This window comes from Heterocephalus glaber, unplaced genomic scaffold (assembly GCF_053883595.1).
Source record: "Heterocephalus glaber isolate CG9 unplaced genomic scaffold, H.glaber_assembly_v1.0 deba00001472, whole genome shotgun sequence".
In the NCBI taxonomy this organism is placed as follows: Eukaryota; Metazoa; Chordata; class Mammalia; order Rodentia; family Bathyergidae; genus Heterocephalus; species Heterocephalus glaber.
Window position 1 is genome coordinate 60469662 of NW_028258315.1, and position 13921 is coordinate 60483582.

A 13921-nucleotide genomic window follows, 5' to 3' on the forward strand; every position below is an offset into this window, starting at 1 on the left:
AATCCTTTATTGAAACTGGTAACTTACACACTTTAAAACAGAACAACAAAAATAATGTTTGGTATGTACAGCCTTTATATGGACTATCTGACTATACACAAGGCAAAGTGAGGACATAGCTAACCACATCATCTGTGCACACAGACACCAAATGGACAACATGTGCACATTATAGTGAAATGACATCACAGGTTCAGTGGAAACTCAGCATAATACAAAAAGTACTGATCTATTGCAAATGACATCTTTCTCAATGCCCTGTTCCTGCTCATTAGTCATCTACCCAGAGTCAGACGCAGAGATTGGTTGTGTGGCTATAAGTCTCTTAAGTGAGACAACCTCTGCAGATAAGTTTGCTATCCCCTGCTTTAAGTACAAGTTCGCTGAGTCGGAAACTTTGTACCCATTGTCTTTAATTTCCACCACTCCAGTTTTGAAACCACTCTGAGTCTTGCCTCTCAGGTCTTTTGGATGCTGGTGTTCTGATTTGAGAGACCAATCTTGAATGCTCATCACCTGCACTGAGAAAGGAGGGAGGGAAGTATGTAACATACTCGGGGCATTATGCTTTCCAAGTTCAAAATGTCTTTTAGATGTCATGTCAATGGGTAAGGAGAGTTTTTGAGTGGCCTCAAACTCATTACCAAAGGTTTCTACTTTGATCTTCATGGCTTTGTCTTTGATCCAAAGCTTGTGTGGCAAGGCAGAAGAGTTCACCTCAGGGACTTTCACTACCATGGTGTGCATGCATTTGAGCTCCACTGGATAGTGGATGGGGCCCTTGGGGACCTGCTGCTCATCTTCCCCATCAGAGGACTTTCCCACAACAGTGTCATAGGTTTCGGAAATTCTTGGAGAGTTACTAGAGGATCTGTTGACTTGCAGGAGAGGAGGAGAGTGTGAGTAGCTGGCAAAAGAGCTCCCCATGTAGCTCTGGTAGATGGAGGCTGTATAGGAGCCCCGGTCATCTCTCAGTTCCCTTGGGAAGATCTCCAGCTCCACCAGCTCCTGCTTGATGACCTGGAACTTGCTCTCAGGACTTTAAAGAAATTTTTCTTTTCCTGGTCACTAATTGCAATCTTTTCTTCTATATCTGAAATTATGTCCTCGCATTGGCTCATTCTGCTGTGTAGACTTCCAATGGAGTTTTTAGTCTCTTGGAAATCTGTTTGTATCTGGTTTATGGATTCTGTTCATTTCCTATGCTGGGATTTCATCATGTCTCTAAGCTCCTCTATTTTTTTTAGTCTGTGTCCTCTCTAGATTTATTAATCATGTCTTGCACTATGGGCACAATCTCTGCTGTTATCTGAGAAATTATTTCTGATTTAGTTTTTTCCAGATCTCTTTTGTTGCCAATTCAGGGAGTCCAGGTGGTTGAGTATCATAGTGTTCCATCTCATTTCGCTTTGGGGTTGTTTTAGGTGATCTGGAAGTCTGGTTTTGGGAATTGTTTACCTGTCTTCTCATTTTGATGTGGGGCAGTGCCATTGGTGCCTGTGCAGCTCACCTCCTCTGCACTGGGAGTGGTGCTATGGTGGCCCAGGAGCCTCCTCCTGGGGGCTGGGATTGGCTCACCTCCTCTGCACTGGAAGCAGTGTTATGGTGGCCTGGGAGCATCCTCCTGGGTGCTGGGATTGGCTCACCTCCTCTGTGCTGGGAGCAGTGCTATGGTGGCCTGGGAGCCTCCTCTTGGGTTCTGGGATCAGTTCACCTCCTCTGCCTGAATAAGTTTTAAATGATTGTAGAAGTAGAGTGAAATTACTCTGGCTATCCAACTTTTTTTTACTAGATATCATGAAATACTTGAGACCCAGTTTTCACAGCTGTTTAATGGGAAAGATAAAAATTATCACAGAATTTTATGAATATAATAATTAAAAGAATTCAGGCAACATATGTAGAGAATTAAACTCAGTTATTATTCTTTAAAACACTTCATCATTAAATTATTACAGACTGACAAGAAATTGTGAAAATAATGCAGTGAGAAACTACATACACTTCATCCAGTTTTCTTCAGTCTTACAGCTCTTTCCCTTCAGAGTTGAATTTATTCTTATTTTTCCTTAAAGTGCAACTTTTTCTTTGAACCTCTTAGGACACATTATTATTTTCTCCCTATTCAAAGAAGTGACAGATGTAGCATTGGGATGCTTAGAACAATAATAACACTCAAGAGATTTGGTTTCTTTAAAAATTGCCCATGTTTTGATGACAAAAATACCCAGCCAGAAAAAAAAAAGTCTAAAAATTTGGCCGGTATTCACTCATTTGTTGAAAGCTTTGTTTTAAACTCTCAAGCAATTTATACCCCATCTGAATATGTGATAATTGACTAACAACCTGCATCCTTTCATGGTTATTGTAGTTTCTGGCAACTTATGCCAAATCAACCTCACAAATATAGTATAAATATATATGCCCTGGTAGATGTGAAGACATTTTGCACCTTGAATTTAGAAATTTATCCTGGAACTCAACCACCAAGTCTTTATTGGTGAAGTAATAAACCATCTGTTGTGAACAGACTTGTTGCACCTATTTCAAAAAGTAACCAAAATGTCACATTCAACAATTGGTTCAGTAGATACCCATTGATGTTACATTTGCTAAAAGAACACCAGTTGACCTGCACAGAAGCTATTCCCAAGAACAAAGTGGAGATTCCTGAAAAAATGTTTCAAGTTCACAATAGAGAATTGTAGAGTATAATCTTTAGATTTCAGAAGGACATAACATTGGACATGTATACTTAGAAGAAAAACAAAGTAGTGTTGATATTGTCAACACTACACCATGATGATAAGATTGATAGTGAAGCTTGGCATTGTGGTGCATGCCTACAATCCCAGGGAGGGGGGAAGAAATGAAGGGAAAAGAAAAATAGAGACTAGAAGGAAAAATGGAAGCAAAGGTTTTGTAAATAAGAGTGAGGAAGGGTTGCAGGGGGGAAAGGATTGGGAAAAAAAGAAGAATCAAGATATACTATGTACAGGGCCAGGGATTTAGCTCAGTGGTTCTGCTGCCTGACTTGCAAGTAAGCACAAGGTCCCATGTTTGATCCCTGGTACCAAAAAAAAAGATATACTATGTACAGATACAAATTTCCTATGATGAATGTGATCATTATGTATATCTAAAGTATAGTAATAAAATTAATTAAAAATATTACTCATAGGGCCGAGAATTTAGCTCAGTGGTTTTGCCGCCTGCTGTGCAAGCTCAAGGACCCAAGTTTGATCCCCAATACAAAAAAAATATTACTCATAAGAACTCAAAGCATTAAACATAAATTCTTATGTGATGATGCATTACATCTTTGAACATATCAGTGATTTTTTTTATCATAATGAAATTTGAATTCATTCTCCTTATTATTAATATATTTGCATAAATTTATTATTTAGAAAATCTGATAGATGGAAGATCCCATAATGGGATTTATTCATGTTTTGCATCCTTGCTTTGATCCACTACCTATTTTAACACATTATCTATCAAAAAAATAATTACTTTGTACTTGCCAATATATTGTTATAAATTATGTGAGACAATTATTTATTCAAAAAGTATTTAGAAGGCAGGTCTGTGCACACCCTACCGAGGTCCTGAGTCATGCAGAAGATGCCAAATCACCCCACTGCAGACAGGCAGGTCTGCCCACCACCTACTGAGGTCCCCAGTTATGCAGAACACATGCCGAATCAGCCTGCTGCAGACAGGTAGGTCTGTGCATGCCCTACTGAGGTCCTGAGTTGCACGGAAGACACCAAATCACCCCGCTGCACACAGGCAGCCACCTGATTCCAGACTACAAAGACGCAGACCACCAGACCACCAGACCAAGGTACTGAGTCCCACTGTTCCCGGCCCAGAGGAAGGGGCTTCCCAGTCACCATTCCTCCTGCTGCTCCCAGCCCAGAGGAAAGGGCTTTTGGGCCACCTACTGTCCCACTGCTCCTGGCCCAGAGGAAGGGGCTTCTGGGCCGCCATCCCTCCCACCACTCCTGGCCCAGACGGAGGGGCTTCTGAGCCACAATCCCACTGCTCCTGGTCCAGAGGAAGGGGTTTCCCGGCCACCATCCCTCCGGCTGCTCCAAGCCCATAGGAAAGGGCTTTTGGGTCGCCATCCCTACCACTGCTCCCGGCCCCTGTCCTACCTCACCCAGCTCAGAGGAGGTAATCTGTGCAGGCGGTAATAGTCCCCTGCCCCAGTCAAAATGAGAAAACACATAAATAAGTCTCAAAACCAGACTTCCAGATCACCTACAGCAACCCCAGAGGGAAATGAGATGGAACACTCTGATACTCAACCACCTGGATCCACTGAACTGGCAACAAAAGGGGATCTGGAAAAAATGAAATCAGAAATAATTTCTCAGATAACAGGAGAAATTGTGCCCCTAGTGCAAGACATGATTGATAAATCTAGAGAGGATCTGAGGAACATGATGGGATCCCAACATAAGAAACAAATGGAATCCATAAAACAGATGCAAATAGATTTCCAGGACATGAAAAACTCCATTGAGAGTCTACACAGCACAACGAACCAATGTGAGGACAGAATTTCGGATGTAGAAGATAAGATTGCAATTAGTGACCAGGAAAAGAAAAATTGCTTCAAAATTATAAGGAAATATGAGAAATCAATCCAGCAGCTGCTAGATGATGCAAAAAAGAACAACATAAGACCGATTGGGCTCAATGAAGAAACAGGAGAGAGTGCAGATGACATAAAAAATCTCTTCACAGAAATAATGGCAGAAAACTTCCCAAGCAGAGGAAAAGAGCTTGACATACAGATAAATGAGGCATATAGGACTACAAATAGCCTTGATCAAAAAAATTTACACATAGACATATAATTGTTAAGATTCCAGAAACACAACAGAAGAACAAAGTTCTACAAGCAGTCAGAGAAAAGAAATAAATCACATACAAAGGAAAGCCCATCAGAATCACAGCAGACTTCTCAACACAAACCATCAAGGCAAAAAGAGCTTGGAGTGACATATTCCAAGCCCTAAAAGAAAACAGCCTCCAACCCAGATTGATGTAACCTGCAAAACTATCTTTCAAAGTTGATGGAGAAATAAGATACTTTCATGACAAAGAGCACCTTAGGAAATTCGTGAATACCAAACCAGCACTCCAAAGAATTTTACACAGTATCCTAGGAACAGACATTGAGGACCACAACCACAGGAAGCAAAAAAGAATGAAACCATCTGGCATGACAAGAAATTAAACGTAAAAGGGGAGAACCCAACAAAAAGAAAAAGTCATGGCAATGACAAGTCAATATGTTTCAGTTATAACCATCAATGTGAATGGTCTCAATTCACCAATCAAAAGAAACAGACTGGCAGAATGGGTCAAGAAGCAAAATCCAACAATATGCTGCATACAAGGAACACACTTGATTCAAAAGGAAACTCACAGACTGAAAGTTAAAGGGTGGAAAACAATACTGCATGCAACAGGAACCCAAAAAAAAGCAGGAGTAGCTATCCTCTTTGCAGATCAAGTAGATTTCAAATCAACACTGATTAAGAGAGATGAAGAAGGACACTACATCCTTGTAAAGGGAAGAATCCAAGAGAAAGAGATGACAATCATAAATATCTATGCACCAAACACTAGTGCACCCAACTATATAAAACAAATACTAACGGACATGAAAAGTCATATATGCACTAATACAGTTGTAGTGGGGGACCTCAACACCTAACTGTCACAAATAGATAGATCAACTAGACTAAAAATAAGCAATGAAATACTAGAACTCAATCGAACTCTTGAACAAATGAACTTAACAGATGTTTACAGAGTCTTCCACCCCACAAAATCAGAATACACATTCTTCTCAGCTGCATATGGGTCATTCTCAAAAATAGATCACGTACTTACACATAGAACATGTATAAGTAAGTGCAAAGGAATTGAAGTTATCCCCTGCATATTATCAGACCACAGTGCGATGAAATTGGAGAACCATAGCAAAAGAAACTCAAAAAATTTCATAAACAGGTGGAAATTGAACAACACACTTCTGAATAACCAATGGGTCACAGAGGAAATTAAAGAAGAAATCAGACAGTTCCTTCAATTAAATGACAATGACAGTACAACATATCGGAATCTATGGGACACAATGAAAGCAGTCTTACGAGGGAAATTCATAGCAGTGAATATTCATATTAGGAAAACAGAATGAGCCCAATTAAACAACCTGATGCTGAACCTCAGGCTTCTAGAAAAAGTAGAGCAGGACAACCCCAAATCTCATACATGGGAGGAAATTATAAAGATTAGAGGAGAAATCAATGCAATGGAGACTAAGAAAACGATACAAAAAATCAATGAAGCCAAGAGTTGGTTCTTCAAAAGAATCAACAAAATTGACAAACCTTTAGCCAACCTTGTCAGAAAAAGGAAAGAAAAGGCCCAAATCCATGCAATTAGGAATGAAAAGGGTGAAATTACAACAGACCCAGCAGAAATCCAGAGGATCATCAATACCTACTTCCAGAACCAATACACCAATAAGATGGACAACACAGAAGAAATGGACAGATTCCTAGATACACATGAATTACCAAAGTTGAGCAAAGAAACCCTAAAAATTCTGAACAACTCAATATCAACCAATGAAATTGAAAAGTTGATTAAAAACTTATCAACTAAGAAAAGCCCGGGCCCCGATGGCTTCACTGCTGAATTCTACAAGACATTTAGACAGGAACTACTGCCACTACTGTCTAAACTCTTCAATGAAATGGAAAGGGAAGCAAAACTCCCAAATTCATTCCTGGAAGCAAGCATCACCTTGATCCCCAAAGCAGAGAAAGACCCAACTGAAAAAGAGAACTATAGGCCAATCTCACTAATGAACATAGATGCAAAAATCCTTAATAAGAGACTGGAAAACAGAATGCAGAAGATCATCAAGAAGATCATACACCCTGATCAAGTGGGATTCATCCCAGGGATGCAGGGATGGTTCAATATATGAAAATCAATCAATGTAATACACTATATCAATAGAGCCAAGGACAAAAACCATATGATTATCTCCATACATGCAGAAAAAGCATTTGACAAAATCCAACATGCATTTATGATAAAAACCCTACAAAAAATTGGAATAGATGGTCTCTACCTCAAACTGATAGAAGCCATCTATGAAAAACCAACAGCCAATATCATACTAAACGGTCAAAAACTGAAATCCTTCACACTCAAATCAGGAACAAGACAAGGATGTCCACTATCACCACTCTTGTTCAATATAGTTCTGGAAACATTAGCCAAAGCAATTAGACAAGAGAAAGAAATAAAAGGAATAAAGATAGGTAATGAAGAAGTCAAATTGTCATTATTTGCAGATGACATGATACTCTCTATAGAAGACCCCAAGAAATCCACCAAAAGTCTTCTAGACTTAATAACCAAATTCAGTCAAGTAGCTGGTTACAAGGTCAACACACAAAAATCAATAGCTTTCCTCTACACCAATGACAGACTCACTGAGAGAGAAATAGGGCAAATAATTCCTTTCACAATAGCATCCAAAAACCTGAAATACCTAGGAATCATCCTAACAAAAGAAATCAAAGACCTCTTCTCTGAAAACTATGGCACTCTGAAAAGAGAGATTGAAGATGATATCAGAAAATGGACAGACATCCCCTGCTCCTGGGTAGGAAGGATTAATATAATGAAAATGACCATACTCCCAAAACTGCTATATAGATTTAATGCAATTCCAATTGAGATCCCAGCAGCACACTTCATAGACCTCGAGAAAACAATCCAAAAATTCATTTGGAACAAGAAGAGACCCAGAATAGCAAAAGCAATTCTAGGTAACAGAGACATGGCAGGGGGTATCACAATCCCCAACCTGCTACTCTACTACAAAGCTACTGTGATAAAAACAGCATGGTACTGGCAACGAAACAGACCTGAGGACTAGTGGAACAGATTAGAAGATTGAGAAACAATGCCAGACACACTCAGCTGTCTCATCTTCGACAAAGGAGCCAAACACCCTCACTGGAGGAAAGATAGCCTCTTTAATAAATGGTGCTCGAAAAATTGGGCTTCAACTTGCCAAAATTAAAAGTAGACCTATATCTCTCATCATGCACTAAACTAAAATCCAAATGGATTAAAGATCTAAATATTAAAATAGAAACTCTGAACCAGTTGGAACAGAGGTTAGGTAGAACCCTTGAAGACATCGGTGTAGGAAAAGATTTTATGAACAAAACCTCAGTTGCCCGTGAACTAGCACAGACAATCAACAAATGGGATCTCTTCTTATTAAAAAGCTTCTGCACAGCAAGAGCAATCACCATCAGTGTGAAGAGACAACCCACAATGTGGGAAAAAATCTTCACCTGCTCTTCCTCAGACAAAGGTCTACTATCGCAAATCTATAACGAACTTGAAACGATCAGACCTCCCAAATTTAAAGACGCAATCCAAAAATGGGCATCTGAAATGAACAGACATTTCTCAGGTAAAGAAGTAGAAATAGCCAATAAATACATGAAAAAATGTTCAACATCACTGGTCATTCGATTGATGCAAATGAAAACAACACTGAGATTCCACTTCACTCCAGAAAGAATGGCTGCTATCATGAAATCAACCAATAACAAATGCTGGCGGGGCTAAGTGGAAAGAGGAACCCTTCTCCACTGCTGGTGGGAGTGTAGACTGGTGCAAGCACTGTGGACATCAGTATGGAGATACCTCAAAGAACTAGGACTGGAAGTCCCATTTGACTCCACTATTCCACTGCTGGGGATCTTCCCCAAAGAATTAAAACAATCATACCACAGTGATATATGTGCACCCATGTTCATAGCAGCACAGTTTGTAATAGCTACAACTTGGAAACTGCCCAAATGCCCATCAACTGGAGACTGGATAAAGAAAATGTGGTTTTTAAGTAAAGTGGAGTACTACTCAGCCATGAAAAATGAGAAATTAGAGACATTTATAGGGAAGTGGATGCACATTGAGGCAATACTGTTAAGTGAAATAAATAGGACACACGTGTAAATACCAAGTAGTTTCTCTGGTGGGAGAAATGGAAAGTGTAAATAAGGACTAAAATATATAATAGGTAATGTGAAATAGGAAGAAAAGGGGCAAAGGGGAAGGAAGTGGGAGGGGTAGGGGAAAGGATAGAAGGGAATGGGATTAATATGAGAAAACTAAAAATAGGAACAAAATCTTTGTAAATAGGAAGGACTGGAGGGGTTGAAGGGAGGGCTGGGCAAGGGTGAAAAATAAGAACCAAGAGAGACTATGTAAAGGTGCAAATTTCCAGTGATGAATGTCATTATATTGTATACCTAAAATATACCAATGATTAGAATGTATAATTGATAATGTACAATAGGAAGAAAAGGTCCAAAGGTGTAGGGGTAGTGGGAGCGTCTGGGGAAAAGAAAGAAGGGAAAGGAAAAAAATGATGAGAAATGGAAAAAATGGAAATAAAGTCTTTGTAAATAGGGAAGGTTGGAGGGCATGAAGGGAGGGCTAGGAATGGGAATAAATAAGAACCAAGATGCCTTATGTAAAGGTACAATTCCCAATGAGAAATGTAATTGTGTTGTATACCTACAATGTACCAATAAAAGAATTTAATACAAAAAAGAAAAGAAAAACAAACCTAATAGCGTTGCCAAACTCAGGGGAGGTTGGAGGGAATTGCATTCAATGTGAACAGAAGCTGCTAATCTCACAGGAAGGGGAAGAGGCAATCACAGGTCCTAGCTACTGGTAGCCCACTTGCCTTATCCCAAGGACAATACTATTTGTCTTTCCACAGATGGAAATTTAGCCCTAAGTAACAAGTGGAAACTTCAGGAAGATTTAGACCTAAATATACTGATGAAAAGATCGAATCCATAATCTTACTATTTCTCTGTTGAAATCTTGACAAACAGGTATGCATTTTAGTGGGTCTATAAAGTGCAAGAATATTTGGAACATTTCTCATAGTACAACATAAGTTCCAACTTAAAATATGTATTTGATAAATTAATTTATACACAATAGTTTAAGTTGAAATGCTCTGTGCTAAATACTAAGGATGCTTCACATAAGCTTTGGCCAGAAAGTCAAAGCTGTCTTCATTTTGGTAGATCCCAAAAGAGGAAGGTTGTGGATTGGCACTAGGGGTTGTATAAGGGACTGTGAGATCCCAATGACCAGACAGCTCTGGAAATGTGTACCAACCTCTCCCCATCACACTCCTAGCAGACAGATCAAGAGAATCTCATCTGGGTCACTGGCATTCAGTATACATACAGTTACAATGTTTACATCATCTTGGTGGATGATTTCCCTCATTAATATATGGCGAACTTTGTCTCTTCTGAAAACATTTGTCTGGAAGTCTTTTTTTGTTGGATGTGAGTATAGATATTCTTTCTTCCCTTTGGATTCCTTGCTGGGCATATCATTTTTCATCCTTTTCCTTTCAATCTGTGTATGCCCTTGCTGGTGAAGTGTATTTCTTGCAGGCACCAAACAGTTAGGTCTTGTTTTCAAATGCAATGTGGCAATGCATTTTAATTAGAGAATTAAAACCATTTATATTCTGGGTCAATACTGAAAACTTATACCAACTCCTGTTATTTTGGTTTTTATCAATGTATGCTTTAGACCTAATTCTGCTTTCCTTATCTGCTCATCAAGTAAGAATTATTTTTACCATGTTTTTGGGGTTGTATTTATCTTCCTCTTTTGTATATAAGATACCTTTAAATATCTTTTACAATTCTTGAAGAGTGATCATGGATTTCTTTAGTTATGCCAGTCTTGAAAGGTTTTTATTTCTCCTTTGGTTCTAAAGATAGCTTATCTGGAAATAGGTTTCTAAGTTGCTAGCTATATTCTTTTAGTGCATAAAATGCATCACACCATTTTCTCTTTTGATTTAAGATATTGTTTCAAAATTTGCAGTTATTTTGAAGGGAGTAATTCTATAACTGTGTTGGCATTTGTCTTGCAGTTTTCAGCAGTCTTTCCTTGTTCTCTACTCATGTCATTTTGACTATAATATGATAGAAGAAAGTTCTTTCCTTTCCTGATTATGCCTTTTTGTGATTTAAATGCCTCAACTTTCTCTAGATTTGGGAAATATTTCGCTAGGTTCATTGAATAGATTTTTGATGTGTCATGCATGTAACTCAGTGTTCTCCTGTATGCCAAAAATTCATAAATTTGTCTTAAATTGTGCTCCAGGATTCTTTGATGGTTTGTGGTGATGGCCCTAAGTTTAAACCCAAAATGTGCCTCTTACCTAATGTAATAGCTTGGACAAATCACTTCACTTTTCTTTCTACTTTTTGGGACTGAGATTGAACTCAGAGCCTTGCACATCCTAGACAAGGAGCTCTATCAATGGGCTGCATCTCCATTCCCTTTGAAAAACTTTATTGCAAGAGAGGGCCTCACTAAGTTTTCTAGGCTAGCATTGCTAAACTTGTAATCCTTCTGCCTCAGCCTCCCAAGTAGCTGAGATTATATGTATACTCCACCATGCCCTGAATTACTTCACTTTTCTGTGCCTCAGTTTCTCAGCTGTAAAGAGTGGACAACAGTCACTACCTCACAAGATATTTGGAAGATCTAATCTGATGACATGGCAGTGGCACAATGTTAAGTGAACAGAGGCATTGATAAAGTACCCAGGATGGCCTTTGGCACTATGTAATTAGTATGTATTACTTATTAATATTGCTGAAGTTTGACTTTTGTCTTGGTTGGAGGTAATAGTTATATCTTTTTTATGTATAAGACTCAGTGAAATGCACAGTAATTCCCAGGGCTGGCCAACAAATGAATGTATATTATTTAGCCACTTTCTTCTCTTCCCTTTTAGGACTTTAACTGGCTTCTCCCTCAGGACACTGTTCCTCTCTCTGTGCCCTGCTCAGGCAGTCCTGCAGTCCTGCTTCTCAAACATGGCTTCCTCATGCCTCCTTAGGCTGGCTGTTGCACTGGAAGACAGTCTGATAAATGAATCCCATTTGGGGTTAAAATGATGGACAATGTCTGAAAGTGCTACCATTTTAAAGAGGAGTCTTGTGGAAAGGCAAGATTTGAAAGCTAAGGGTCGCTTTCTTCATGATGGACATCTCAGCCCTGAGGGAGGTTGGAATGGTGTGTGTGGGGGCTTAGGATATTTGGAGGCCAAGACTAATTCTCAGAAGCTCTAAGTCATCCATTCAACAGGTGGTTGCTGTCTCAGCTGTTGCATAATACAGGTCTTCCACACTTACAAAGGGCACTCAGGAAGTAATTTACTGATAATTAGGATACTTCCACTGAATAATGGAAAGCATCATCTGGGTGCACATCTGTTCTTCATTTTGTCCAAGAGAGTTGAAATCAGAGGGTCTGTCACAATTACAGGTAAAGGACTGATGCAGCTATTTACTAGAAGCCAGCCAACCCTGAATGCTCACTTAGGACTTGATTGCATACTGCATTCTCCAGCAAGAGAAGACCAAGAAAAAGTTCCATCAATTTCTGTTGGAAATTAAATTTTAAAAATCCAGGATATATCCTAAAGTCCTGCCCAACCATGTGTGTGTATACAACTTTTTATTTTGGAATAATTTTAGGTTTATAGAAAAATGCAGAAATACTATGGAGAGTTTCTATGTACCCTTCACCAAGCTTGCCTTATGTCATACTGCAGATATTTGGAATCAAAATATTTTGTCCCAGAGGAGAAAATTATTTATTTATCAAATACTTTTATTTTGTGTTACTGAGGACTAGCCAAGGGGCTGTACCACTGAGGTACCTCCCAAGCCCTTTTTATTTTTTTTGAGACAGGGTTTCACTAAAATGCCTAGATGGAACTTGAACTTTTGATCCTCCTGCCTCAGCCTCCTGCCTGATGTTAGGATTAGGGCTGTGTGTCACAATGACCAGCCCAAATACTTTATTTTATTTTTTGTAGTATGGGGGGTTGAAACCAGAGGGACTGTGTTACTTTCCTGATGTTGCGATAAAATCCCTGATACCTACAACTTAAAGGAGGACAAGTTTATTTGGCTCACATTTTCAGAAGGTTCAGTCATTGGTTGGTTGGTTCCAAGGCAGACACATTATGGCAGAAGGGCATGGTAGAGGAAAGCTACTCACTCCATGGCAGCCAGGTAGCTGATGGGGGAGGGCAGCGGCATGAGAAATCCCCCTTCCTGGTTATCCCTCCAGTGGATTAATCTATGATGAATATAGCATCTCATGATCCAGTCATCTTCCCAAAAGTCCACCTCCACATGTGAGACTTTTGGGGGGCATTTTAGATCTAAATCATAACAGGTGCTCTACCACTGAGCTACACCCTCAGCCCTATTTGTTTACTTATTTTTATTTTGAGACAGGGTCTCACTAAGTTGTCCAGGCAGTACTCCAACTTGGGATCCTCCTACCTTAGCCTCTCTCAGTGGTGGAATGACAAATATATCCCATTACACATGACTTAAACACCTACTTCATTTATGCTAGCTGTTGCCCTAGACATAAGGTATAGAACAATAAATAACACAGACCTGGCCCCTTTCTTCATCAGTTGTGTAGTTTAGCTCAGGTATTTTAAAAATATGGTCCCTAGTCTATCAACATCATCTGGGAGCTTGTTAGAAATACAAATTCTCAGGCTCCACCCCAGAGATACTGAATCAAAAACTTTCAAGGTAGGGTCCATCAATCTTTGTTTTATCAAGTTATCCAGGTGACTCTGATCCATGATTTAGTTTAAGGACTAATGGTCTAGTTGGGAAAAACAAATATGAAATGCCTAATTAAAACCTGCTTGGTTTAAGCATAGGAGACAGAGCTAATAACGCAGAGATAGGAGGAGCTTACTTAG

The 13921-nt window shown here is 39.3% G+C and overlaps 1 protein-coding gene across 1 annotated transcript; it reads right to left on the reverse strand.

The window, feature by feature from the left end:
- Window positions 1–239: 239 nt before the first annotated feature.
- Window positions 240–13232, reverse strand: LOC101697640 (nuclear factor interleukin-3-regulated protein-like). Its single transcript, XM_004854272.2, has 2 exons — window positions 13192–13232; window positions 240–1039 (listed from the first exon to the last, which is right to left on the reverse strand). The coding sequence occupies exons 1-2, from the start codon at window positions 13230–13232 to the stop codon at window positions 280–282; spliced, it is 801 nt and encodes a 266-aa protein (XP_004854329.1). The 3' UTR covers window positions 240–279.
- Between the last annotated feature and the right edge of the window lie 689 nt (window positions 13233–13921).

Coding starts and splice junctions, on each gene's coding strand:
- LOC101697640 (XM_004854272.2), bottom strand. CDS start 13,232: ATGCCGCTGCCCTCCCCCATCAGCTACCTGGCTGCCATGGA. Junction 1,040..13,191: donor AGCTACCTGGCTGCCATGGA/GTGAGTAGCTTT, acceptor ATTTCTTTAAAG/TCCTGAGAGCAAGTTCCAGG.